The sequence below is a fragment of the Babylonia areolata genome, chromosome 7 (assembly GCF_041734735.1).
Source record: "Babylonia areolata isolate BAREFJ2019XMU chromosome 7, ASM4173473v1, whole genome shotgun sequence".
NCBI lineage: Eukaryota > Metazoa > Mollusca > Gastropoda > Neogastropoda > Buccinidae > Babylonia > Babylonia areolata.
Window position 1 is genome coordinate 17,638,714 of NC_134882.1, and position 27,531 is coordinate 17,666,244.

Genomic DNA, 27,531 nt, shown 5'->3' on the forward strand with positions numbered 1-27,531 from the left:
CAAACATCCTGCAGCATAATATACGAATCAGTCCATATGATTTTTACACCCTGAAACAGAACCTGCGTAAAGTGACTTTTTTTTTTCTTTTCTTTTCTTCCCACCCCATCCCCCGCCTCCTCTGCCACCTCCACTGACCCCACCCCACAAGTCCCAAACTGCCAGTTCTACAAATCAACAATTTAGCTAGTGGAAAAACCCCAGTTCTATACACATCAGAGCCATCAAAATGATGATGGTGGGTGTCTAAAGAAAGAAGAAGAATCCCTTCCCATTTCTTCTCCATCAGCCTCGGTACATGGACACTACCATTCAAGCTGTGTCTGCAGTGGTCAGTAGCATTCTGAAAGCACCCGCGGCCTCAAAATTAGCATCAGTTCCTCGTGCCGGTGGAATTCTCCACACAAAAGTCCCCCCACCGCACCCCCACCCCACACTCCTTTTGTGTGAGTCAGTTGCATGGCGCCCTGAATATAGTGTTCATTGTGACAGTGAGACTTATAGGTTTTGATTGTTTATAACGGTTGTCACCGGGTGGGACTCGGCGACTGACGATTCAGAGAAAGTGGACGAGCAAGTTTGATTGGATAGAGCTGGTTGGTTAGTTGGGTGACTAATTGGCGTAGAGAAACTTTGAGGAAAAGGCTTAATCCGAGGGAAAACTTGAGAGAAGATGGAGATTGCATTGAGTCAGTCCGACAGTGATCGAGTGTCGTGAGGTGACACAGAAAAAAATAGGAAGGGGAAAAAAATGAGTGGTTCCAGATGATTGTCTGGTGGGAAAACGGGTGCCAGAGTTGGTCTGTGTTGGCATTTAGAATTAATTTGCGTTCAATGAAATTCATGCACATTGATTTGGGTCGGTTTCATATCGCAGATGATGAATCACATGACAATCACGTGGTTTGCATTCATGACCCATCTGATACAAACAATTTGTCAAAAATGGCGAACGGTTTTTGGACTTTCGGCTCCGCACTTTTATCTATTCCTTTGAGCTTGTACCTTTACTCGAAATTATTTCCAAAGCGGTCAAAACTGATGAAGAAAAAGTTTAGTGCCTGGGTTTGCAGCAAAGTGATGTGGATGGTGCATGCGAAGTGCGCACAGCAGAAAATAACACTCTTCGAGAAATTCGACATCCTGGATGTACGTTGCTGCTTTTCATTAAAACAAAACCAACAAAATAACTTTTACGGTTTTCATTACCTTGGTAGCTCTAGATTTCACATATGGGTTCACTCGTCATAAACGCGTACTGTTTGCTTTTAGTAACTGCATGTATTCAATTATTTTGTGGTCCAAAGATTTGTTATGTGAACTATATGATATTCATACCGAGAGCATGTCAACAGTATGGTACCACCCACTTATTTTCCTTCTCATGTTTGTTAAGAGTTCATTTATTTTTTCTTATATGCTGCTCTTGTTACTGTGGGTTATTCTCTTGTTGCAGCGGTTCTTGTTTCTTTTTGACATGAACAAAACGTGTGCTGCACACGGGGCCATCGTTTTTTCATGTTTTTATAAGACGTTTCCCAGATCATCACAATTAATAATGTGTGGATATGAGGAGGGTGAGGATAAAAATCCAAACATAACAGGATGAATGAATTGAAGCCAGAAGCCCCATTAACTCATCAGTTTCTAGCTGGCAGTCAGTCCTCTAGATACAGTAGCCCAGTGATATCATTGTGCCTGCTTTTGATTGGAATGGTTAGTCAGTGCAGATGATTTTTCCAGTCATCCACTAACAAAAATACTGGATTGCACTTCAAAACATTTTAAGTCCAGCTCACTTTGGCTGTCTTTGAATGGCACCTATTCACATCCTAAATGTTTTTTGTTTGTCTTTTTTTTTTAATTTAAAGTATTAAAGAAACAGAGTAAAAACAACTGAAAAAGAATGATAATTTTAAAATATTTAGACCAAGTGCCAGTTTGCATTTTTAAAAGGATGGTGTGACGAATGCTGTTTCCACCAATGCCAACCCTGAACTATACCATGCTTGTAGAAAGGTGTTGGATATTATAAGAGAAGACTGGGAGATGGAGGCTTGTTCTACTTTTGAGTCCTGTTGAAGGAGAATTTGAGGCATGGATGGTTTGCCCATGGTCAGTAGATTTGTCAAGCCCCTCTTATCCTGCAATTGGTGCAGCAGACAAACAAGTTACAAGATGTGTTCACATGTTTTTTGATTTAAAAAAAAAAAAAAGCATTGACATTTCATCCACAGGTAGTGGTCCATGTCAGTAAACTAGGTCTCGTGCAGAAGGGTTATATCACTGTCTGCCTCCACTCTTCAATCTAAAGTTATGTCCACACAGCATGTCCTCTTTGCAGTCAGGTGTTTTATGTCAAAAAGTGTTGACACAAAATCTGGCAGCCCTGTACTGTTCCACTTCAAGCTGTTGTATGTGTTACTTTTGGAAGATGATATAGAACCTAGGTAACTGAAGCGCACGCACATTTTCATCATGGCTGAATTGTACAAGAAGTGGTCCTGACATTTGTGCAGTTGATGTTGCAGCTAAGGAAGCTGAGGTTTCTGTTGGTTTCCTCTGTGTTCTGACCAGGTTTCAGTTTGTTTCAAGGTGTCGAAGGGCGTGACTGATCCATGTACACTAATCAGCTGCAGTTAAATTGAAATTTTTATTTTAAAAAATGCTTCGTTGCATATATGTGTGGAGTGATGGCCTAGAGGTAACGTGTCAGCATAGGAAGCGAGAGAATCTGAGCGCGCTGGTTCAAATCACGGCTCAGCTGCCGGTATTTTCTCCCCCTCCACTAGACCTTGAGTGGTGGTCTGGATGCTACTCATTCGGATGAGACAATAAACCGAGGTCCCGTGTGCAGCATGCACTTAGTGCATGTAAAAGAACCCACAGCAACAAAAGGGTTGTTCCTGGCTAAATTCTGTAGAAAACTCCACTTGGATAGGAAAAACAAATAAAACTGCATCCAGGAAAAAAAGAAAATGGGTTGCACTGTAGTGTAGCGACACGCTCTCCCTGGGGAGAGCAGCCTGAATTTCTTCTTCTTCTTCTTCTGCGTTCGTGGGCTGCAACTCCCACATTCACTCGTATGCACACGAATGGGCTTTTACATGTATGACCGTTTTTACCCCGCCATGTAGGCAGCCATACTCCGTTTTCGGGGGTCCTGAATTTCATTGAGAGAAACCTGTTGTGATGAAAAGAAATACAAATACAAATATGTAAGCAATCTTGACAGTTACACTAATTGCCACACTTAATGCTTTTGCAGCCGAGTCCTGGTTTGGTTATTTACTCATTAGTAATTGTCATGCTTGGGTTTTATTGTTGTCTTCCCTAATATATATGTAACAGTATTTCATTATGCAAGGTGTACCCCAGTATGTTAATGTAAGGACATGTACCGGTATGTTCTTGTTATTGTTAGGTATAACATTTCATTGTCTGTGATAATTTTTTTCAGCCAACCCTTCTTCCACTATTTGCGCTTTGACAAAGCTTGACAGACTGATTGTAGCTCTTGTTGGTCTCTGTGGAAATACTTTACAAGAGGAGGCTGTCATCTGTGAATGTTTGATATTAGAAGAGTGTACAATGTTGAGTTTATCACCCATATTGTCATAATTGTCAGAAAGAGGAGAGGCCCCAAAACAGTACCTTTGTGCTACCTGAGTTGATCATAAATGCTGACCTGCATATATCTTTACTATGTGTGCATACATACACTTTAATGTGTATTGTTGCACAAAAATAAACAGTTTTACACTATTGATTCTAAAAATAATTTTGAAGTATACATTTTATCCAATTGCAGGCCATTCCAATTTGAGCACTGCCATGTGCAGTCGTAAATGATATTGTTTCACAAACCTTTGAAGGAATTTTTAAAACAAACAATAATTTTGGAAGTAAACCAAAACAGAATAAGTTGTCAACATTTGAAAATTGTTAATTTAAGTTTTATTTCATGTGATGTTCAAACACAAGCGGATTCAGTGTTCTCTGATTTCAGTGTATGTGCGTAATCTTTTGTTTCCATGTTTTAGTTTTTGTTTCAGATTATAAATATAATGAATGTAGCTAAAATTTTGTTTTTGTAATGTAAAACTGACTCTGTTTTTTTCTTCTTCTTTTTTTTTCTTCTTCTTTTTTTTTAGTGCAATGGAGCACCACCACACATTCTGGAAGTGGGAGTGGGAACTGGTAGTAACCTAGAATTCTTCCCTAAGCAGTGCACCCTGTCCTGTCTGGATCCGAACCAGGAACACTGTGGCTACGTCACACAGGCATTGCAACAGCATCCCGGCATCAAGATGGACAAGTTTGTGCAGGGTAGGGAGGGGTCTTTGTTGTGGATATATTGTTTGTGTGATTTTGTATTTATGGTTCTGTATTGTGATAGCATGTGTGTGTATGTATTACATGTACATAACTTGATTTTATTTTTTCATGATGGGCGCAGTAGCCGAGTGGTTAAAGCGTTGGACTTTCAGTTTGAGGGCCCTGTGCTCAGATCTTGGTAATGATGCCTGATGAGTAAATGGAGATTTTTCCAATCTCCCAGGTCAACATATGTGTAGACCTGCTTGTGCCGGAACCCCCTTCGTGTGTATACGCAAGTAGATCAAATACACACGTTAAACATCCTGTGATCCATGTCAGCATTTGATGGGTTATGGAAACAAGAACATCCCCAGCAGCTAAAATGGAGTATGGCTGCCTACATGGTGGGGTAAAAATGGTTATACATGTAAAAACCCACTCATGAACATACCAGTGAACATGGGAGTTACAATCCACGAACGAAGAAGAAGAAGAATTTCTTCATGGCTGTGGTCATGATGGTTATGTATGGCAGTCTGAGACATGGAGCTGTGGTTAAAAGCAAACCATTCAGTCAGTGTATTCTGTCCAGTTACTTTAGATAGTCGAGCGGTGGCCAAGTGGTTATGCACATGACCAGGAAGCAAGTGTCCATGGGTTCAAGTCCCGTATGCTGACCAGGAATTTGATTCCCCCACCCCCTCCTCTAGACCTTGAATAGTGTTCAGGGTGACAGTCTTTCAGATGAGGCAATAAAGTGGGCTTCTATATACAGTATGCACTTAGCACACGTAAAAAAAACCCATGGCAATGAAAGGGTTGTCCCTGGCAAAATTCGGTAGAAAATTACACTTGGTGAGAGTAAAACAAATATACCTGCAGACAGAAAAAAAAGAAAGAAAAAAGGTTATTGTGCTGCACTGTGGCGACATGCTTTCCCCAGGAGAGCAGTCCAAATTTCACATCGAAAAATCTGTTTGACAAAAAGTAATTTAATAATTTTGTGGTCTTTAGACATGCGGATTTGAGGATAGCAGTATTTATGAAATGGTAAGCTAAAAGTTACACATGCGAATGAAAGGGCCTTTCTTTAATACGTAACAGCTGTGAAAAATTGTTCATGTGGATTCAAGGAAAGTGGTATTATTATACTGGACAGCTAAGAAATGAAATGGATTTTCTTTAAGCTCTAAAGCCTTTATTTAAGCTTTAGCAGCAATGATAAAACATTCAGGTGGATTTTGGAAAGTGCTGTTTATGTGCCGGAAGGCTAAGAAATAAAAAGGCTTTTGTTTAAGCCTTAACATTTCAGACTTAGGTATACCATACCAGCATAAGCATAAATCCATGCATAAGTCAGGCATTTGTCATTCCCAAACATCTAGCAGCATAATATATGAATCAGTCCATATGCTTTTACACCCTGAAACAGAACCTGTCTAAAGTGACTTTTTTTTTTCATCTTTTTCGTAGGTTATGCCGAGGACATGAAAGAATTTGAGGACAACACATTTGATGCTGTTGTCTGCACCTTCACCCTCTGTTCAGTCCGACAGCTGGAAAAGTCTCTTAGTGAGATCAGACGAGTGCTGAAACCAGTAAGTGTTCCGCTTTCATTATCATTTGCTCTGAAATGGCAACAGAAGCTTTCAGCACTTTTTACATTACTTCATTATCAATTTATGTACATTAAGTTTTGGAGGCAGTAGTTGATAAATGTTAGTTCAGATTAGCATCAATAATTTTGCTGTTAAAAAAAAATAATTAAAAAAAGAAAAAAATGTTTGTTGCTCTGAAGACTCATTCCATGGATAAAGGGACACAACCATGTATTTTGATAGATTTCAATGGCTGCAAAAAGTGGTCCGACAAGATTGAGGGATGAACTATCACAGGCAAAATGTAAAGATATGATTGTAGTTATATGTGACAGGCCTGCCAGTTGCTGCATTCACAACTCAACAAATAATATATAAACTATCATGTGCATGTTATGAATAAGATTTTCAAGAATTTTCATGCTTTTCATAAAGAAATCACCTTACTGGATCATACTGAAATACAGTGTGTAACCATCCACCATAGCAAATTGGCTAGCATTATGGACTCACCATCTGGGCAGATGCAGGTCCAAGCACACCGTCAGAGGTGGCATTTTTCAGCCTGTGGACAGCTCTTACCCAGAGTTTGAGTGTGATGTGGCCTGAAATTGTAAGATTATGGCCAATCATCCTCTTCATGGAGGCATCTTTGGTAATGTTGAGCACATTTCTTGACCAACACTGCAGTTATCTGTATCTCTTGGGGTGGATTTGCACTGGTGTGTATAATGAAAGCAGAGTGCAACTTTTGTCACTTTGTTAAAAATCTGAATGGACCTCTAAAATTTTCTCATTTCTAGAAACATTTTCCCAAAAATTCAGTGGCCCTGCTCACATGGTCACCACAGTTTCAAGTTCCTCTCCATTTCCATACTTGTGAGTTCCTGTCAGTCTTCAGTATCAGCAGGTACACAGGGAATGTATTAAAAGGGGAAGTGGTGGCAGTCTCCACTCCAGAGGTCAGCCAATTTTCACAACCAAGTGTGTGTGTATGCGTGTGTGTTTTCCTTCTTTTGCTTTTGTCAGTATGTTGAATTACAACAGGCACCACAACCATCAAAGTGATTCGAAGGATCTCCTCTGGTGTGTGGCCCTGTGTTTGATAGTCCCTTGTGAACTGCTGCCACTTGGAATCGTGGCAAATGTGTCGTAGTGCATGAGGGTTTCAGGATAAGCAGCGTTAGGGTTAGTGCCACTCACATGATGTGCACAAAGAAAATAGTTGGGGGAAGGTGCAGTTTATCTTGGACACGTGGATGTTGACACCCATCATTTACTGAAGGGAGATGGTTTTGACACCTGTCATTCACTGAAGGAGATATGGTTTTGACACGTCATTTACTGAAGGGAGATGGTTTTGACAACTGTCATTTACAGTTGAAGGACATTGTTTTGACAACTGTCGTTTCCTGTTGGAAGGGAGATCATTTTGACACCTGTCATTAACAGTTGAAGGGAAGAATGTTTTGACAACTGTCGTTCATTCTTGAAGGGGATATCATTTTGACAACTATCGTTAACTATGGAAGAGACCATTTTGATTCCTGTTGTTGACTGTTGAAGATCATTTTGCCACCGTCCTCTACTGTTAAAAGAGAGATCATTTTGACACCCATCATTTACCATTGAAGGGAGATGACTTTTAACACCCGTCTTTTACTGTTGAAGGGGAGATCATTTTTCTTCCTGGAACATGTGGCTGCCCCCCGGAACACCCCAGCCCGCTGCGTACAAGACTGGATGCAGGTGGTGTGGACAACCTTGGCCGAGGGCTGTCACCTGAACCGTGAAACGGGTACCACTGTGCAAGAGGCAGGCTTTTCCACTGTTCAAGTGAAGCATTTTACTGCGGATGTTACAAAGCTGTTCGCCTTCATAAAGTTTGGTGTGTATGGGGTTGCTGTGAAGTGACCTTCATTTTGACATTGGGGACACACTTAAGAAATAATTTCTTTGAAAAGGATCATTTCTGCAAATTAATGCAAACGTAATTTTTATTGCAAATCAGATTTAGGATCATTGTAAAGGTGTGTTGTCCAGTGCTCAGACATTTTTGCTTTTTTGTTTCTGTGGACTTGTGTGTGTTGATCAAGCTGTGAAAAAAAATGTACACACTCAAAATGTGCAAATCTAATTTTAATTACACATACTTAACTGTGACCCAACTAGTGCAGACTCCGGCAGGGGTCTGACATTCCTGTCCTGTGCAAACTACTATCCACCTATGCGGAGAAAACGAAACTACGGCCGATAACCTCCTGGAAGTAGGTAACCTCCCCTTTGTCCTGCTGGCTAGCGCCCTCTTTTTCCGGCAGCCTTTATGACTCCTGTTCCTGTGCTCTCCATACGGCTAAGTTTTTTTTCGTATTTTCTGTCTGTCTGTCGATTCTCTGGCGTTCTTGTTTTTTGTCAAATTTTGTCTTGAACCAGGTCACATAATTATATGGTTCGATTGGGAGATCGGGCTAAAATTAAGGCGCGATCGCAATCGATTCGCGGACACTCTGTGCCCTCTATTTCTGGCCCTCTCAACAACGCCAACCCGCCGCCGCCTCCACTTCCTTCGCTTCCTCCGGTCGACTCCAGACCTCCACCACCTCCTGCACCCTCTCCGGCGACTTCTAGGGGTACGTTACCCCATACTCAGGTCAGTGGTGCCATTGATGCTTTCCTTTTTCAAGTCGCAAACAAACTCGACGCGATCCGCGTTTCTCGGCCCTGCCAGTCGGCAGGACACCCGAGTCAATCTCCTCTATCAGTTTTCCCATGTCAACAGTGGAATGTGCCATAACCCCTTTGGAAAAACACCATACACTGGCTTTGGATCCGCACGCTAGACTGTGCCCTATGTGCGATGCGTCCGTGGCGGCGGCCGTGACATTGGCTAACGCGCCCCCCCACGCGGCATGCCTCTTCTGTCTCGGATCCTTTGGCGACCAAGGCGTTTATGCCCTCCCCAGTGGTAGGAAGGTGGACCACTAGGGGACACGCTTGCCCATGCGTGTGCACCCTCCCCTTGCCCCGATTTTCTGATCCAAGGGAGACAACTCCTGCTTCGGCACCCTTGCCGGTGACCGCTGCCTTTTTTCGTTTCTACTGCACACGATCTGAAATGAGGTCATGTGTGACAATGTAATAGTGGTGCTCTGTGGAAAGCTCTCACCAGATCAGATTCCTCATTTAATCATGAGGAAGAAAGTGGAGAGTAAATAACTGTTCGATGCTTACATTTTCTTTGACAAGTAGATGTATTATGTGTTGAAGAATAATGTTATCAAACTGGCCAATTTATTATAGTGAGAAATGATTTTTTAAATTTTATATACATTCTATTCACATGCCAATTAATTCATCTTGTCTTCTGAAAATATTATTATTCATAAATTGAGGAATTTAGAAGGTACTTCTGGAAACAAATTGTATGCACCCACCCTACTTTTCACAAATTTCATTTGCAAGTTGGAGGTGGGCATTTACTGAGAGTACTCTCCCTTTGAGCAAACCCATTCCCTTATCATACATTACTGGCTGGGCATTTACAGTATGAATGAGAAGTCTCTTGTTACTCGTGATATCAACAGGAAATTGTTCAAATGTGTAATGGATGTGTTTATGTTCTATAAAGTCTCCTGTCATTTTCCCCATTCCTTTTCTTTCTGTCAGTTTCCCTCTTATCTCTCTCTCTCTCTCTCACTCATTTGTATGTGTTTGAGAGACTGACTGGAAGTGAGAACAAAATGCTAGCTAATGAAACAAGACATTACATTGAGTAATGTCATTTCTCCCTTGGTTTTACAAAGACACACCAATATCTCATGCACGAGTTCTTTTCTCTATCTCTGGACCGAAATCTGCACCTCTTTGTGAAACACAATCACAAATAAACTGAATAATCGTTCTTTTTCTTCTTTTTTTTTTTCACCTAGAGGGGATGGGTGGTGACGAGCTATTTTACCCCACACAGTTTTTAACCCAAAGGGTGGGGGGAGTTTGTAAGTGAATGTGTGTGTGTGAAATAACATGCATTTCCAGACATCTATCAGACAGAGCAATTCGCTTGCCTTTCCAACAATATTTTCCTATCCCTATCTCACATTTACACTTTGACTCATAAACGAACAGTTGGAATCTGTTCTTCCTTGTCACAATTTTTTTTCAAAACATTTTAATTTCTTATAAGGGTGTTCTCACATACTTTGAACATAAAAATTATAAAGATCTTTAATATCAAACCAAAAACAAAAAAAAAAAAAAGCAAGCAGTCTTTTGTCACAGTGTCAGCCAGAATGTGCTTCTGCACAGTGAAAACAAGAAATACAACAATGAGCAACACGCTCTAAACTGAAAGAAAAAAAATCATTCTTCAGTATTACTGGCAAGTCAAATGTTTGACATACAAGTAAAAATCTAACATTCACATTTATTGTGGTGCAGTAATTTGCAGCTGGAATGCACGCTTATCGTTAGATGAAAAAAATGTCATTTTTTTCTGCTGTGCTGCTATTCATGTTTTGTAAATGATTTCTCTTAGTTGTTGTTGTTTGAAGGGGGTTGGGGTGGGGGGCGAACAACTGGAAGCAATGATAATCAATTTTGCACAAGATGATTTTGCGTTATTTCCACAATTTCACAACCTCCACAACATTTAAGTAACACTACTTGTTCATATAAATCCACAGTTTAGAGAGGTGATAGCTTACACCACTTAATTCAACACTTAAATGTTTAACCATGCACCCTTGTCTTTTTGTGGGTGGGTGGTTTGTTGTTGTGTTTTTTTGGGGGGGCTGGGGGGGGGGATAATTGTGAGATTTTACCTTGACCTCTTGCAATGAAAATGTTTTCACACATTGTCACATGTTAAGTAAATTGCCTCTTGTTTTACTGCATTGATCTTTTCTAGAAAATGCATTCATTATGCTGTATTCTTTGACGACCACGAAAATTCAATGGGAAAACGGGTTTTATGATGTTTCATGACATCTGTACACATGCACATTTTATTCCTGTCAAAGATGAAAATGTTTTGATTTTGAACAAAGTAACTCTATTGCAAATCATTCATGATGACACTGAAGATTATTTCACATCATTCATAATGAAACAAAGTGACAATTGAGTTAAAGCATAGTTGACTGATAACAAATCAAAAGATAACTTAAAATGTCAATGAAACTCATACAACAAAATTGTTGTAGTGATCATAAAAAATTGTGTTAACATGAACGCAGTATTGGTACCAACAACAGTCAAAAACAATTGACGTCCACAAAAGCTTTCTTTAATCACAGCTATGTTGGTCATGTCTTTTGTAACTTGTCCGTTTTTTAAATGACTAATGCTTGAAAATGTGGACAGCTGAACGTCCTCAACCAGCAGTGAATAATATTTACGTAACTTAAGTCTTGATTCACCTCATTTTTCATCTGGAATGTCCTCTTGTTTTTCGTGAAGTAAATTTTCCTCTTTGTAATATAGGAAATATATAAAATAAAAACTACTGGTCTGAAAATTCAAAGCTCTATCATTGATACTTTACAGTTTATTAGCATATTTCTATCTCCATACACACAGAAAACCAACACAAAAAAATCCATATGAAGCGAACATGATTAAAGTATGCACATGATCACGCAAACATTTTGGAATACATCTGTTTCTCTCTGTTCCTGTCATCTTCCATAGCTTGCTTCACTTTCTGGATCTCAGACTTGATGCCTGCAATGTAGGAATGAACACAGATATTAAAAATTATTATTTTTTAAATACAAAACAAAATGGACACAATAGCACACAGGAGCCAACTAGGTCGACAAACTCACAATACAAAAGAGCATAATTCACAATCACAAGTTATATTTATCACACTCCACATTTCCCAATGCCCTGTTCCGACACTGTCAATACTTTATTTCACTGCCTATACTTTATATCACAAAGCTAAAAAGCCTATAACCTGTGCATTTAAACTGTTTCATATCATGTGACAGTATCTGGAGATTTAAACTGGCAATGCACTCCCTGAACTTGGAGACACCAAGATGAGTTGTTGACATTCAAGGTGAGGACAAGGACAGTTACAAATATAAATAAATATAAAGTGTATTGCCATCGTAACATTTCTAAAACATGGTCAGCAAAGAAACAGCATTCCAAATATGTCATGAATACAAAATCAAACTGATTACAGTGAACTACAAACAGCGTTTGTGTTTTCCCTTTTATCAACCCCAACCCCCCAAAAAAGGTACCATTATCTCACCCAAGGAGACAGCAGCCCAAATTCCAAGCACATTAGACAAAAATGAAATTAAAATTTTAAAAGCCCACCTTCCTTAACACACACACACAAACACACAGCCCAGTGTCGATTTTTTTTTTTTTTTTTTTTTAACAATTAAATACTGCACACAAGCAATCTTTTATTGACTAAAAACATATATATATATAATTTCAAAACATTAACCTGTTGACCACCTCCACCCCGTTATTTAAAAACAAAACTTAAACAGAATTTTTAAAAGCAGTCTTTCAGTGTTCTTGGTTTCATGTTCATTTAAATGTCCAGAATTCACCATTTAACCAAATAGAAATGTTTCAATTAAACTAAAAGATTCTTAAATAATAATAATAATAATAATAAATTACTGATGAAAAAAGAAAAGCACACAAACTGCCAAATAAATTTTCACACAATACTTCTTGTTTCTTACCCTTGTCATCTGGGCTTGATTGTTCAGCTTTCTGGAGCGATGCCTGTGATGACATGAAGAAAAAACTTTGTGAGAACTTCCATAATGGCTATAAACTATCTAGTGTTTGCATGCAAACTTGAAGAAACAGAAAAATTCTTGATTCTAAAGGACTACTTCAAATAATATATGCTACAAAATATATTTCTTCAATACTTTATCTCGTCATATTCTCAACAGAATTACCTCAACCTATTCTTTACAAAATGATACCTTCTTGTTTAAAAAAAAAAAAAAAAGAAGAAAAAAAGCAAGAAAAGAAAATATAAAAAAAATTTTTTAGACTAAACTATATGATGTTGGCAAAGCTTGCTCTTGACTTTTGTGTGATAGTCGTATTCGACGATGACCATCAGAACAGCAGAGGAGGTAACTGCTGTCCCAACTATCTGGGCTAGAATCTGATAACAGTGGACAGTGTCTTACCCAAGTTACCTCCCCACTCTCTCAGCCAAGAAGGTTTCTGGACAATCTGAGTTTGGATCGTTTCCAAAGGCCAACTAGCCCCCATGGCTGCAGCACTAAGAGCCAGTGCAATTTCGCCTCCTAGTTTGAGAGTCATAGTCCTTCACAAAAGACTAAGCTGTAAATGACTTACCATTGCAGTGGAGAAACCACTGACCATACAGATCTCATTTTGCTATTGACCCAACTGTAAGCTAATGTAAATCTGTGATACAAACTGAGCATTGGCTTCTTGACTTACTTAACCCTTTCGCTGCCAGGAAAATAAGATTTAAGTGAAATCTATTTGCCAGGGTTTTTTTCACAAAAAACGGGTATAAATTTTCAAAAAATTCTGTGCTCTTTGTTATTGGAGAAAGACCCATAAAAGTATATATTTTCTGAAAGGGAAATGAATAAAGAATACAAAACACATGATGTTTTCCCATTTTATGCATTTTAAGTGACATGCTGTTGTTTTGAAATCAGTGTTTTGTTTTTTGTCACATTTTCAACTTGTTCATTACAAACATTAGTCTGGTAATTTGCCCAAAAATATCATTTTCTGGACAAATGGATATCTGCACACACAAAATCATACTAGAACAACCACAATATAAAAAAACTGAAAAAGAAATAGATGCATTGTGACTTCTGCAAGTGATAATATGGATGTGAGGCCGCGCCCCCTCAGTCTCCACCCCCCTCTTCACCCCTCTCACACCGTCACTTCATCAGACCGCGTTGGCTGAGTGCCAAGAAAATAGCTTATACGGTGCCCTGCTAAAAATTCGTCTGCTAGAGTTGAACAGCCTGCATCACTCACTGATAGTTGTATCTTGGCCACTCTCTTGATTGCTCCCTTTATTTTCTATCAAATCGTCCTATAAATGTTCACCACTGTCTTCTCCTTCGAATTTATGCTCCAATTCTTTCTGAGCATTAGCTGAAGAAAGTAATCTTGGTTGATTTAGTTCGCCACGAGCGCATGTCTTGAGCACAGAGTCAGTCCGACATTTTGTTGAGCGAGCGAGGAGAGGAGCCAGGCAAAGACTGCGGCCAGTAACCCAACCAAAACGTTCAAATAAAGGACTGCCTTATGACGCAGATGGTGTTTCTAGCTATGAGTAGAATCCAGAAAGATTCCCCAAGCTAAAGCTACCAGCATTTTTGTCAACGAACTGAATGCAAAGCAGGGAAAAGTCAGAATATTTCGATGACGAGTTATCTCGTCATGCAGGCAGCGAAGCATACATGCTTGCCATGACGAGTTATCTCGTCATGCAGGCAGCCTAGGTGTTAAGGCAAAAAGAATACACAAATGTAAAGAGGATCACAAACTTACAAATGATTACAAACACACAAACGATTACACACACACTGGGTCACAAACACACAAATGATTACACACACAAACACATATAAAAGAAAAAATCTAATCATAAATAAAGTGCACAAGCTCACCAAAGCTTGATCATAGTCTTTCTTTGATTTGTATGCCTGCCCCATGCGATAGTGAGCCTTGCCGTTTGCTTCATCAGCTTCCAGGACCTGTCAACACATAACATCAAATCACTCCATAGCAACAGCCAAATGGTTAAAGCATTGGACTTTCAATCTGAGGGTCCCGGGTTCGAATCTCGGTGACAGCACCTGGTGGGTAAAGGGTGAAGATTTTTCCAATCTACCAGGTCAACAGATGTGCAGACCTGCCAGTGCCTTCATGTACATATGCATGCAGAAGATCAAATATGCACATTAAAGATCCTGTAATCCATTTCAGCATTCCATGGGTTATGGAAACAGAACATACCGAGCATGCACACCCATGGAAAGCAGAGTATGGCTGCCTACACTGCAGGTTAAATAAATGTAATGGTCATATACGTAAAATATAACATATCTGTCTGTGTGTATGTGTGCGTGCCTGAAATCTGACTGAATGACACAGGAAACCAATGATGAGCACCCAGAGGCAGCCGTCAGCTCGGTCTACCCAGGAAAGCAGCCTGTTGTGCAAATGACCCCGTGTTTGTGAAGCGCTTAGAGATTGGTCTGTGACCGAGGACAGGCGCTATATAAATATCTGTATCAATCAAACTAGTAGGGACTGAAAGTTCATTAGAAAAAAAAAAAAGAAATAGTGTGAAAACATCTGCATAATCAAAGTAAAAAAGACGTACACACCGTTTCAAAGTACAGTTTCAACTTCAAGGTGTCAAAGTGTGCAGATTTATCCATATATGATATACCCCATCTGCTGAAAAAAAAAACAGTAGAAAGGAGCAGAAGCCTGACGTTTGCATAAACCCAGTGCACAGTGTTAGGGGTGTATGCACATGTTATATGATACATGGGGGGAGAGGGGGGGTGTGCACTTATTCATTCTGTCAGTAATGCATTTTCATTTTGTATGATATAAATTATGCAAAGTGGAGAAGTGAAAGAGGAGAAACAGAAGAAAGAGACAGAATAGGACGACCAAGAGAAGAAAGTAGGCAGACTGGTCACACACAGCTGCATAAACTATAAAGAGAAAAGAGAGAGCAGAAATATATGCGACTCTAAATATGGTCCATCCAGTTCACTCCAATTCTCTGATAGTTGGGAAAGAGGTTTATGAAGGGAAAAGCACCACACCAAAGTTGGTGGGAAATGTCGACTCACCTGTTGGCAAAAATCTATAGCGTCGTCATAATCGCCCAGTTTTAGACAGCACGCAGCCCTGGAAAACAACAGAACTTTGTAAGCATCTGACTGGTACAACACTGACTTCAACTGACGTCAAGGGTCATATTTAACAGACCATTTTTTACAATGTAACAAAGCTTGACAACTGCAGCCAACTTCCACGCAATAGGAAACTAAGTAACCTTCCCCCACTGACCATGTATGAACTGAACAAGTCCACTGTGTTGTTCTGACATGAACTAAATTGTGTGACTGAGAGCGCCAACTCTAAAATATTTGGCGCCATGGAGTATTTTTCACGCAGAAACTTGATGGCTTAAGAGTTAATGGACTGTGACATAAAATAACAGATATATAATTTACACCAGGTCAATATCACTACAAAGAATATATTTCTGTGAAAATATTGCATACATCTGCATGTCCAATGTGTGTGTGTGTGTGTGCATATGTGTACATGCTAAGATCCCCCAAATTCTTAACATAATCGCTGCACATTTAGCAGTTCTTAATATTTCAAGAATTCAGATTAAAGCACTCTGTGACCACTATGAAATACTGAATGCTCTCTCATGTATTATGTTCATGTGAAAAAACTAGGTTTCCACTGTCGATAATCTTTTGGAATTCACAACTTCAAAAGAGCATAAAAACTGGTTACAATCACTGCTGAATTCAGGATTAACTTCATAATGTTTTTATTAGGTTATTTACTCCTGTTTGCTTTCAAATGGGATCAATTTCACTTTTTTCAACGAAGACAGGGTGTAAAGATAACTCTTAAAATGATTTCTTTATCTGTGATTTTTTTTTTTTTTAAATCCAAAATTCTTGAAGACTGCCAGCTATGGATAACATGCTTATCAGTCTAGTAAATGTCTCATGAGCTGTAAAATGCAAAGTATGATTTAAAAAAAAACACCATTCCCCTGATGCGATGATGAGTGACTTGTGTCATTATTCCACAGGTCTGTGAACTGAATACTGAACTTTTAAAATATCATTATGTTTTTCATCTTCTCTACAACCCAGCAAGTCTTTTTCACTTTCTCCCAAGCTGTATTTTGCAAAGAAAACAGACAAACCCATTCCACACGGTATATAAATGACCAACAACAAAAAAACCACACCCAAGTGGACAGAGACCAGAGAAGAAACTCACAGGTTCAGGGTCACAGGGATGTGCAGCTCCTTCTCCATGGCTTCCTTATCTCCATCTGTGATCTTCAGGTCAGCGTTCTCCAAGTGCTCCAGGTACCTGGTCACAGAAATGCATCAGACCCTATCACACCTTGTTTTAGGGACCTGGTCACAGAAATGCATCAGACCTAGCACACCTTGTTTCAGGGACCTGGTCACAGAAATGCATCAGACCTAGCACACCTTGTTTCAGGGACCTGGTCACAGAAATGCATCAGACCAATAACCTCTTATTTCAGGGACCTGGTCACAGAAATGCATCAGACCCCATCACACCTTGTTTCAATGACCTGGTCACAGAAATGCATCAGACCTAGCACACCTTGTTTCAGGGACCTGGTCACAGAAATGCATCAGACCTACCACACCTTGTTTCAGGGACCTGGTCACTGAAATGCATCAGACCTACCACACCTTGTTTCAGGGACCTGGCCACTGAAATGCATCAGACCCTACCACACCTTGTTTCAGGGACCCGGTCACTGAAATGCATCAGACCTAGCACACCTTGTTTCAATGACCTGGTCACAGAAATGCATCAGACCCTATCACACCTTGTTTTAGGGACCTGGTCACAGAAATGCATCACACCCTATCACACATTGTTTTAGGGACCTGGTCACAGAAATGCATCAGACCTATCACACCTTGTTTCAGGGACCTGGTCACAGAAATGCATCAGACCCTATCACCTTGTTTCAATGACCTGGTCACAGAAATGCATCAGACCCTATCACACCTTGTTTTAGGGACCTGGTCACAGAAATGCATCACACCCTATCACACATTGTTTTAGGGACCTGGTCACAGAAATGCATCAGACCTATCACACCTTGTTTCAGGGACCTGGTCAAAGAAATGCATCACACCCTATCACACATTGTTTTAGGGACCTGGTCACAGAAATGCATCACACCCTATCACACATTGTTTTAGGGACCTGGTCACAGAAATGCATCAGACCTATCACACCTTGTTTTAGGGGGCCTGGTCACATAAATGCATCAGACCTATCACCTTGTTTCAGGGACATGGTCACAGAAATGCGTCAGACCCTATCACACCTTGTTTTAGGGACCTGGTCACAGAAATGAGTCAGACTGTGTCACACCTTCTTTTATGGACCTGGTCACAGAAATGCATCACACCCTATCACACATTGTTTTAGGTATCTGTTCACAGAAATGCATCAGACCCTATCACACCTTGTTTTAGGGATGTGGTCACAGGAATATATCAGACCCTATCACACCTTGTTATCAGAACCTGGTCACAGAATGTCAGACCCCATCACACCTCGTTATTAACCAGTACCTGGTCACAGAATGTCAGACTCCATCACACCTCATTATTAACCAGTACCTGGTCACAGAATGTCAGACCCCATCACACCTCATTATTAACCAGTACCTGGTCACAGAATGTCAGACCCCATCACACCTTGTTATTAACCAGTACCTGGTCACAGAATGTCAGACCCCATCACACCTTGTTATCAACCAGTACCTGGTCACAGAATGTCCGACCCCATCACACCTCGTTATTAACCAGTACCTGGTCACAGAATGTCAGACCCCATCATACCTTGTTATTAACCAGTACCTGGTCACAGAATGTCAGACCCCATCACACCTCGTTATCAACCAGTACCTGGTCACAGAATGGCAGACCCCATCACACCTTGTTATAAGTACCTGGTCACAGAATGGCAGACCCCATCACACCTTGTTATAAGTACCTGGTCACAGAATGTCAGACCCCATCACACCTTGTTATAAGTACCTGGTCACAGAATGGCAGACCCCATCACACCTTGTTATAAGTACCTGGTCACAGAATGTCAGACCCCATCACACCTTGTTATAAGTACCTGGTCACAGAATGGCAGACCCCATCACACCTTGTTATAAGTACCTGGTCACAGAATGGCAGACCCCATCACACCTTGTTATAAGTACCTGGTCACAGAATGGCAGACCCCATCACACCTTGTTATAAGTACCTGGTCACAGAATGTCAGACCCCATCACACCTTGTTATAAGTACCTGGTCACAGAATGGCAGACCCCATCACACCGTGTTATTAACCAGTACCTGGTCACAAAATGTCAGACCCCATCACACATTGTTATAAGTACCTGGTCAAAGAAAACAGCTTGGGATGTAATTAATTTCAGAAAGAGAAAAATAAATTTACAGAGTAGGAACACACATAAGTTAAATATCTCTTTTTGTCATTTTCTCTCAGTTCCACACACACAGTGACACACACACACACACACACACACACACACACACACACTGTATACCTGAGGGCTTTCTTGTACTTTCTGCGGGCCATGGGGTACTTTCCTGCCTTGAAGAGGACGTTGCCCACCTGCTTGATGTCCAGCACCACTTTCTTCACCTCCTCTTTGCACGATTCCTGCAATACCAACCACAACACACATTACCGAGTATAGGTGTGGTGTGGTCAGGTGCGTAATGTGATGTGGTATTGTGGTGTGGAATGTGATGTAGTATTGTGGTGTGGTGTCGAATGTGATATGGTATTGTGGTGTGGTGTGGAATGTGATGTGGTATTGTGGTGTTGTATAGTGTGGAATATGATGTGGTATTTTCGTGTGGTGTGGTATGGTGTGGAATGTGATGTGGTATTTTCGTGTGGTTTGGTATGGTGTGGAATGTGATATGGTATTTTCGTGTGGTGTGGTGTGGTATGGTGTGGAATGTGATGTGGCATTTTTGTGTGGTGTGGTATGGTGTGGAATGTGATGTGGTATTTTTGTGTGGTGTGGTATGGTGTGGAATGTGATGTGGTATTTTTGTGTGGTGTGGTATGGTGTGGCATTGTGGTGTGGAAAGTGGTGTCATATGGAGTCATGTGGTGTGACAGTGTGTGGTGTGACATGTGGTATGGAGTCTTGTGATATAGTGTGTGGTGTGGAGTGGTGTGATATGGAGGTTTATGGTGTGTGGAGTGGCGTGATATGTGGTGTGGATTGGTGTGATAAGAGTCTCATGGTGTGTGGAGTGGTGTGATGTGGTGTGGAGTGGTGTGATATGGAGTCTTATGGTGTGTGGAGTGGTGTGATATGTGGTGTGGAGTGGTGTGATATGAGTTGCAGAACTGAACAGTGTTTGAAAGTATCAGCACTAACTCTCACCATGCCAAAATGATCAAGATTTTGAAATACATTATTTCTCATTTTTCACTTTAATGCCTGACATGCAAAGAAAAGTAGGAATATACAAATGTCAGTAGGACTCTGAAGCTGACTGCAGGTTACACCCAGAACCATCAAATATGAAAACTCTTGATATGCATACAAAAGAAAACATCACTGATGTTCAAAGTATTGCACTGAAAAGAAAACCAAATGAAAGAATAACAATAAAACAAAAACTCCCTTCATTCTGTTAATACTAAGCTAAATAAATCAGTAACAATAAAACAAAAACTAACCCCCACCTCTCCCCCCCCCCCCACTGCCCCCCTCCCCTTTCTTAATAATACTGCAAGCACTTACTGAACCGAAATCTATGAGTGAGTCTTCGGGATAGTCGGCGTGGCTGTCACCCGTGTCATCCAGATTGATGGTGCTCAGGTCAAAGTCAGCAGGCAGCTCCCCACAGTCAGCGATCACACACGTCTGACACAGAACGACGGATAATTGTACCACTATCACTGTCAAAAGCCTGCATTTGTTGCAATGACGACAAGCCAGCTAGCCACTCTTGTGTTTGTTGCAATGACAACAAGCCAGCTAGCCACTGTGTGTTTGTTGCAATGACAACAAGCCAGCTAGCCACTGTGTTGCAATGACAAACCAATTAGCCACTCTGTGTCTGTTGCAATGACGACAAGCCAGCTAGCCACTCTGTGTCTGTTGCAATGATGACAAGCCAATTAGCCACTGTGTGTCTGTTGCAATGACAACAAGCCAGCTAGCCACTCTGTGTCTGTTGCAATGACGACAAGCCAATTAGCCACTGTGTGTCTGTTGCAATGACAACAAACCAGCTAGCCACAATGTTGCAATGACGACAAAACAATTAGCTACTCTGTGTTTGTTGCAATGACGACAAGCCAATTAGCCACTCTGTGTCTGTTGCAATGACGACAAGCCAGCTAGCCACTGTGTGTTTGTTGCAATGACAACAAGCCAGCTAGCCACTGTGTTGCAATGACAAGCCAATTAACCACTCTGTGTCTGTTGCAATGACAACAAGCCAGCTAGCCACTCTGTGTTTGTTGCAATGATGACAAACCAGCTAGCCACTCTGTGTTTGTTGCAATGACAACAAGCCAGCTAGCCACTGTGTGTTTGTTGCAATGACGACAAGCCAGCTAGCCACTGTGTGTTTGTTGCAATGACAACAAGCCAGCTAGCCACTGTGTGTTTGTTGCAATGACAACAAGCCAGCTAGCCACTGTGTGTTTGTTGCAATGACAACAAACCAGCTAACCACTATGTTGCAATGACGACAAAACAATTAGCCACTCTGTGTCTGTTGCAATGACAAACCAATTAGCCACGCTGTGTCTGTTGCAATGACGACAGGCCAGCTAGCCACTCTGTGTCTGTTGCAATGACGACAAACCAGCTAGCCACTGTGTGTTTGTTGCAATGACAACAAGCCAGCTAGCCACTGTGTGTTTGTTGCAATGACGACAAGCCAGCTAGCCACTCAAGTAACAAAGCCTGAAATTCATCACAGTGACTGTGACTGTGAGGTCTGGCTAAACAACTATGCATGGGCATTCTGTCATCATTGCAGCCACAGCAGGAATACACAGTTTTCACCCGTGCTCTTTTAAACCAGAAGATAACAGCATCTGAATGATAGTGAAAAATCTACTAGAGTGTAGCAATCAATGTCAACCAGGAGGGGATACACACAAACACACACATACACAGACATGATAACCGAACATATTACATCATTGTTACATATACACAGCAATATGTACCTAGCAAACTATAAACATACATAAACACAATGGATGTATACATATAAATATACATTCAAATATACATATATACATAACAACCCCTTCCCTGCACGTGCACACATGCACACACACACACATGCATACACACACACACACAATCAGAAGAACCCAATTCAAACCAATGGTCAGTGTGCAGCAGCCTACCTCGATGGGAGTCTCCCCATCCGTCTTCCCATTCTCCACTTCCCGCACAACGTTATGGCCAGCGACGACCCTTCCGAACACCACATGCTTCTCATCCAGGTGGCGGCAGGGGACGGTGGTGATGAAGAACTGGGAACCGTTAGTGTTGGGACCAGCATTGGCCATGGACAGCAGCATGGGCACATCATGCTGGAAACAATACACAATGTGAGCAGCAAGGCCTTCACGACTCGCGTGTCATTCCTACTGAATTTGCTACACAATAAAAGAATAAACAAGCAAGATGTGTGCGTGTGTGTGTGTGTGTGTGTGTGTGTGTAAGAGATGAGCACACTGAAAAAAAATGTGGTGGTTGTTCTAAGTCCTATACATAACATCAAGTCAAGAGAAAAAAATTTTTTGCAAGAGATAAACAGCGAAAGTGAAATGAGAACAAGAATACTCTTCATCCTGACTGGAACTTAAGCAATGTAAATTGTGTACACGTACACACACACACACACAAACACACACACACGCACATTCACACTATGAGTCAGAGTGCCTCACAAACACCCACACACACCTTTGCACACACCACTGTTCACCTTCATTCCGAAGTCTTCATCGTCAAATTTGCTGCCATAAATACTTTCGCCACCAGTGCCATCATGATTGGTGAAATCACCCCCCTGAATCATGAAGCCCTTGATGACTGAAAAAAACAAACATGTGTGTTTAAAAACAAGACCGAAAAATGTAAGACTTCATTTGAAAAGCAAAAAAACTAGAACTGACAATAATGAACTGACGATAATCAACAGAAAAGAGATGCTCCTGTCAAGGTTCCCATTGCAGAAAGATTCATGGAGAACTGTCGTTTGAGGTAAGTGGTGATAGTCTGCACTCCAGGCGCCAGGCTCACTCAACTGTCAGGAGATGTGCTCATCTTGGGCTTCTGCACTCTGTCAGCTCAAAACGACGTGCCGAGGCCTGAGTCAATGTTGTTTTTTCTAATACACTGAGCGACCTTCAATTAAAGGGAAACTAAACAGGCTTTTAGAGTTACCATTTCCCTATGTGCAATTCCTTCCCTCAGACTGTAGACCAGGCACAAATACTACTTTTCAGTGTTGTTCTGACACATATCAAAAGTTACTTTCTCAACCAAAATGGCGGCGCACCGGTCTTACTCATTGTGAGAGGCAATATAATTTGTGACACAACAATGTTCAGACATTAAACCTGACCTAGATACTGGTGACAAATTTTCTTATCAATTTTTTATGACAAAGATATGCAGTTTGTACCAGACAGTGATTCTGAAAGTGACGATGACAGTTTTGCTGACTAGCGACTCCAACGGTGAGCACAGTACACATTTTTCTGTTTTTCAGCTTCTAATGACATACTTTGAAATATCTTTTAAAATATCTGTAAGCATCTAATGAAAAAAATGTTTTTAAAAGTTCAAAGAAGAGATAGTAAACTTTCTATTTATGTGTAATTTATATGTCCGTATCATTTTGTGAAAGTGTGCTAAATTTTTCAAATATGGCCAAAATATCCTAACACAGCAAAATGACCATCCATTTAACTACATCTCCATGGAATCAATATGCCTTCAGTAGGGGGCTTAGTCGGTGGTTTCCTGCATAAGTTGGATCAGAACAGGCGTCACTGAGCACCACCAAAGGGACTCAGCAGTGCAGGGCCTCCTCTGGAGTGTGGCTTCCTGGTATTATGACACTGATAGTCTCCTGCGGTCTGCTGGCACTTTGACTGCTGCAGACAAAACCTGGATGTGTATGAGGGACTCTGAATGAGGGGCACGGGAGTAACACCAGTGGAACGGTTCCAATAACAGAACAGCAGAAACAACACCAACACACACACACACATACAAATCTCCTCCAACATCTACCAAACAACACTTGCAAATTTTACATTACTCTATGAAAAACACAAATCATGTTTCTAGATGTGAGGTACACTGTCAGTATAACCTTTAGACTGACTCAAGAGAAGGATGGAAGCTCATGACAAATGTGTGTGTGTGTGTGTCTGTGTGTATCTGTGTCTGTGCATGTGTGTGTGTGTGTGTGTGTGTGTGTGTGTGTGTGTACCTGTGTTTGTCTGTCTGTCTGTCTGTTGGGGGTGAGAGAGTAATTTACATTAACATTCATCACTTCATGCAAGCAAGTTGTCTTCGAAATGTAACCAAGTTCAGTATTTCTTTCAGAATTACACGCAAGAAAACCACTACCATTATCCAAGTTAAAAAAACCCAAACCACTGCATCCTGTATCCACACATCCAACAGCCATGAGCAGTCTCAACACTTTGCTTACCCCTGTGGAAAATGCTGCCCTTGTAATGGAGCTTCACTTCGTTCACTGTATAACCTTTCTCTCCTGTGCATAGTGCACGGAAATTCTCAGCAGTGCGGGAAACTCTGTCAGCATACAGCTCAAACACGATGCGACCCACTGGCAGAACACATAAAAAAGGACACCAACCTTTATATGATATATCACAGTATACTAATTTGACAATAAACAAAGTTGTATTTAGAATTAGAGAGAGAAAAAAACAACAAAACATGACCATATACACTAAATCAATATAAAATGATGATGTGTTTGCTTTTGAAAGGAAAATAGATAAGTGAAGATCCGACTGAAGAGATGGCATAACAGACCCAGTCAGCATGACTGTTAGAAAAATAAATGAAGGGGAGGGGGGTGAGGGGGGGTAGTTTATTTGGTTTTGTCTTAATTTCAATTTGACATCTTTCAACTTTAACTTCATGATATTAGATTATATATGTATATCAATATAAAAAAAATTAATTAAGCACAATATGCAAAATTTTGCACACATTAGTGTCAACACACAAGTACCTAACTTATCTTACCTTAGTCTTATTTGTATAACACACGAAGGTGAATGTGCATGTTAAAGTCTAATATGTAACCAGCGATCATGCAGGCATTAAACTGACTAATAATTAGATGTGGTGAACTGGCATTCATTTCAGTTGCAGATTTTTAGTGTGTATCCATATGGCAAGGACAAGCACTGCACAATCTTCAGACAGTTTTGCTGCACTAGGTCAAGTCACAATTGTTTCAGTTCTGTTCACAGTGCATGAAAAAGAGCACTTGATGCTGCTCAGAATGATTTGGGGCATCTGGTCAGTTTATACTGTTGTAACTGTTTCAAATCTGAGTTTTTAAGGCTGAACAATGTACTTGATTTGAAATCATGAACAAAGCAAGGTCTGCAATTGACTGTGAAATCTAAAAGTTGAATTCTGCCAGACAAAACAAGAAGTGGGTTTTCTCAGAAATCACTTAACTGTGAAAAACACATCATATATTTCATTATACTGAAACTTTTTTTTAATCACAGAAGTTCTCAAATTATTACAGATTTTTTTTGCAGATACCATATATGCTATTAGTAAAGTATTATACTTTTATAGTTAAATATACAAACACTGCCACCAGTTATCAGGCCCATTCTCACCAAAAGCAAAGACCCAATGATATTTTTCATGATACTAGCCGACCTATGGGAAGGGAAGTGAAAAGGAAACTTTGAGAGAATTCCTCCAAGACATATTATGATATAATGGTTTATATCATTATATGTTAATATGTCTGAGTGAGAATCTGTCACTCTCTGAGAACTGCCAGACTGAAGAAGGGTATTGATGCTCCACCAGAATTGTCTCCACATTTTAGAACAAGGGGAGCAGGTAAAGTCTGATAGACAACAAAGCCAACCTCTGAACCTGACACAGAAAACAGATAACTTATGATAAGCAAAGATAACTTTCATTTTGTTTGCCCATAAGTTACCTGAGACATGGGCAGTGATCATATTGTTTAATTCCAGTGAAAAAGATTTAAGATCCTCTTGGTGGGATGGGAAGCAAACTAAAGATTTCCACCAAGCCCCAAAAATATCTTCCTGTTCAGAAATCAGTATACATGAAACACATAATTTTCAAGAAAGAAAACAAAAGTGAATCTTATTTCACAAGAGTAGTGAAGTAAGCACTAAAGTTATGCATTTTTATCATTTACATCCAGCCCTGAAAAATGAAAGAGACAGCCTCGTACACTTTGAAAATACAAAGGAACAAAATAGGAAATAGGAAATAAAAAAACAATCTTTTCAAAAATCTATTTTTTATATTCTAACTTTGGTGTGAATAAATAAGCATGGGAGAGGACAGGGGGTGGGGAGGGGTAGAGCTGGAGGAGGTTGGGGTTGGGAGTCATAGAGTTAGGACTTTTCCACCTTATTCTCTCCCATTCCTACAAAAATGTCCCCCAAGAAGTGGTATTTTGTTTCCTTTCTTTCCACCCCTCTTTTTGCATTTGCATATCAGTTTTAATGCCATGAAGCAGTGTATAGAAAAGGAAAAATTACCCCTGCTGGAATCTGCACCAGTGGGCCACAGTAAAGTATGTGTAATTAAAATGAAAATTTGCAAAATTCGCTTGGGTATCTATGAATATAGCCTCAAGTTGGGGACAATTAAGAGAGCACTTTACCAACTGAAAATCCCAAACCTGCTGCACTGTGATGTACTATAAAGGCTTGTGGAACACATACAGTTAGGGTATGAAATATGTAAAAGCAAAAAAGTCTAAGAACTTAAAAGAAAGTGAAACTAGAAAAAGCAAAAGTAATGACTGTGTTATATAATACATTGACTGCAAATGAAAGGGTTCTTTTCTGATCCACTGAAACCAATTAATTCATTTGCGGTATTAGCAAATTAACATACATATATTATACATGGTGTTTGTTGTTTGCAATAAATGATACAATCATGGCAGTATAGTACTAAGGTATGTAAGTGGAAACCTATTTATAAATTCTACCTGTGCCATTGTGTGTGATTCTCAGATGGGACGTCACTGAACTGTGGCGACTTCCCCCTCCACCGGTAAAACAATCCTGGTTGAACGATAACCTTTGTTCTGAATGAAAGTATTGAGCGTTTTTACCTGACTACCAAACAAACTGAAATATTGAAACACGTTTTGCAAAGGCCACTTCCACAAGTTTCTAGGGGATTCCATGCCGTTTTTTATTTATAGTAACAACGCGATGAATCACTTACACGGTACTGATTTTCCCCAATATATGCACAAAAAATCAACGCCTGAAGTTTGTATGCCATACGCTAACTGTACCTGCACACTGCTACTTACAAGAAAATATATTTGTCGTGTCTTACCATTTTCACCGCCGATTGTAATGTCAAAGAAAACCCGGGGATTTCCTGTGGACGCCATGATTAAAAAACGAGCACGAGGCTGTGGGCATGGCCGGAAGTTACGAAACAAAATTACACAGAGGA

At 40.4% G+C, this 27,531-nt stretch overlaps 2 protein-coding genes across 2 annotated transcripts; one reads left to right on the forward strand and one right to left on the reverse strand.

Moving 5' to 3' along the window:
- Positions 1–932: 932 nt before the first annotated feature.
- LOC143283760 (thiol S-methyltransferase TMT1B-like) lies at positions 933–10,256 on the forward strand. Its single transcript, XM_076590093.1, has 4 exons — positions 933–1,149; positions 4,155–4,329; positions 5,794–5,918; positions 7,590–10,256. Exons 1-4 carry the CDS (start codon positions 946–948, stop codon positions 7,830–7,832), a joined length of 747 nt encoding a protein of 248 aa, XP_076446208.1. The 5' UTR covers positions 933–945; the 3' UTR covers positions 7,833–10,256.
- Positions 10,257–10,711: 455 nt separating this feature from the next.
- Positions 10,712–27,513, reverse strand: LOC143283758 (peptidyl-prolyl cis-trans isomerase D-like). The gene is made up of 11 exons (XM_076590090.1): positions 27,409–27,513; positions 24,500–24,637; positions 22,757–22,863; positions 22,170–22,358; positions 20,539–20,661; positions 19,318–19,433; positions 16,971–17,066; positions 15,785–15,842; positions 14,582–14,668; positions 12,635–12,677; positions 10,712–11,639 (listed from the first exon to the last, which is right to left on the reverse strand). Exons 1-11 carry the CDS (start codon positions 27,464–27,466, stop codon positions 11,551–11,553), a joined length of 1,104 nt encoding a protein of 367 aa, XP_076446205.1. The 5' UTR covers positions 27,467–27,513; the 3' UTR covers positions 10,712–11,550.
- Positions 27,514–27,531: the final 18 nt, after the last annotated feature.

What these genes read in the sequence shown, in the direction of transcription:
- LOC143283760 (XM_076590093.1), top strand. Translation starts at nt 946, where the DNA reads ATGGCGAACGGTTTTTGGACTTTCGGCTCCGCACTTTTATCTATTCCT. An exon ending in GATGGACAAGTTTGTGCAGG is followed by an intron (nt 4,330 to 5,793) that starts GTAGGGAGGGGT and finishes TCTTTTTCGTAG; the next exon opens with GTTATGCCGAGGACATGAAA. An exon ending in TCAGACGAGTGCTGAAACCA is followed by an intron (nt 5,919 to 7,589) that starts GTAAGTGTTCCG and finishes TTACTGTTGAAG; the next exon opens with GGGAGATCATTTTTCTTCCT.
- LOC143283758 (XM_076590090.1), bottom strand. Translation starts at nt 27,466, where the DNA reads ATGGCGTCCACAGGAAATCCCCGGGTTTTCTTTGACATTACAATCGGC. An exon ending in ATGGGGAGACTCCCATCGAG is followed by an intron (nt 20,662 to 22,169) that starts GTAGGCTGCTGC and finishes GTTCTGTGTCAG; the next exon opens with ACGTGTGTGATCGCTGACTG. An exon ending in ATCAAGCCCAGATGACAAGG is followed by an intron (nt 11,640 to 12,634) that starts GTAAGAAACAAG and finishes CCTACATTGCAG; the next exon opens with GCATCAAGTCTGAGATCCAG.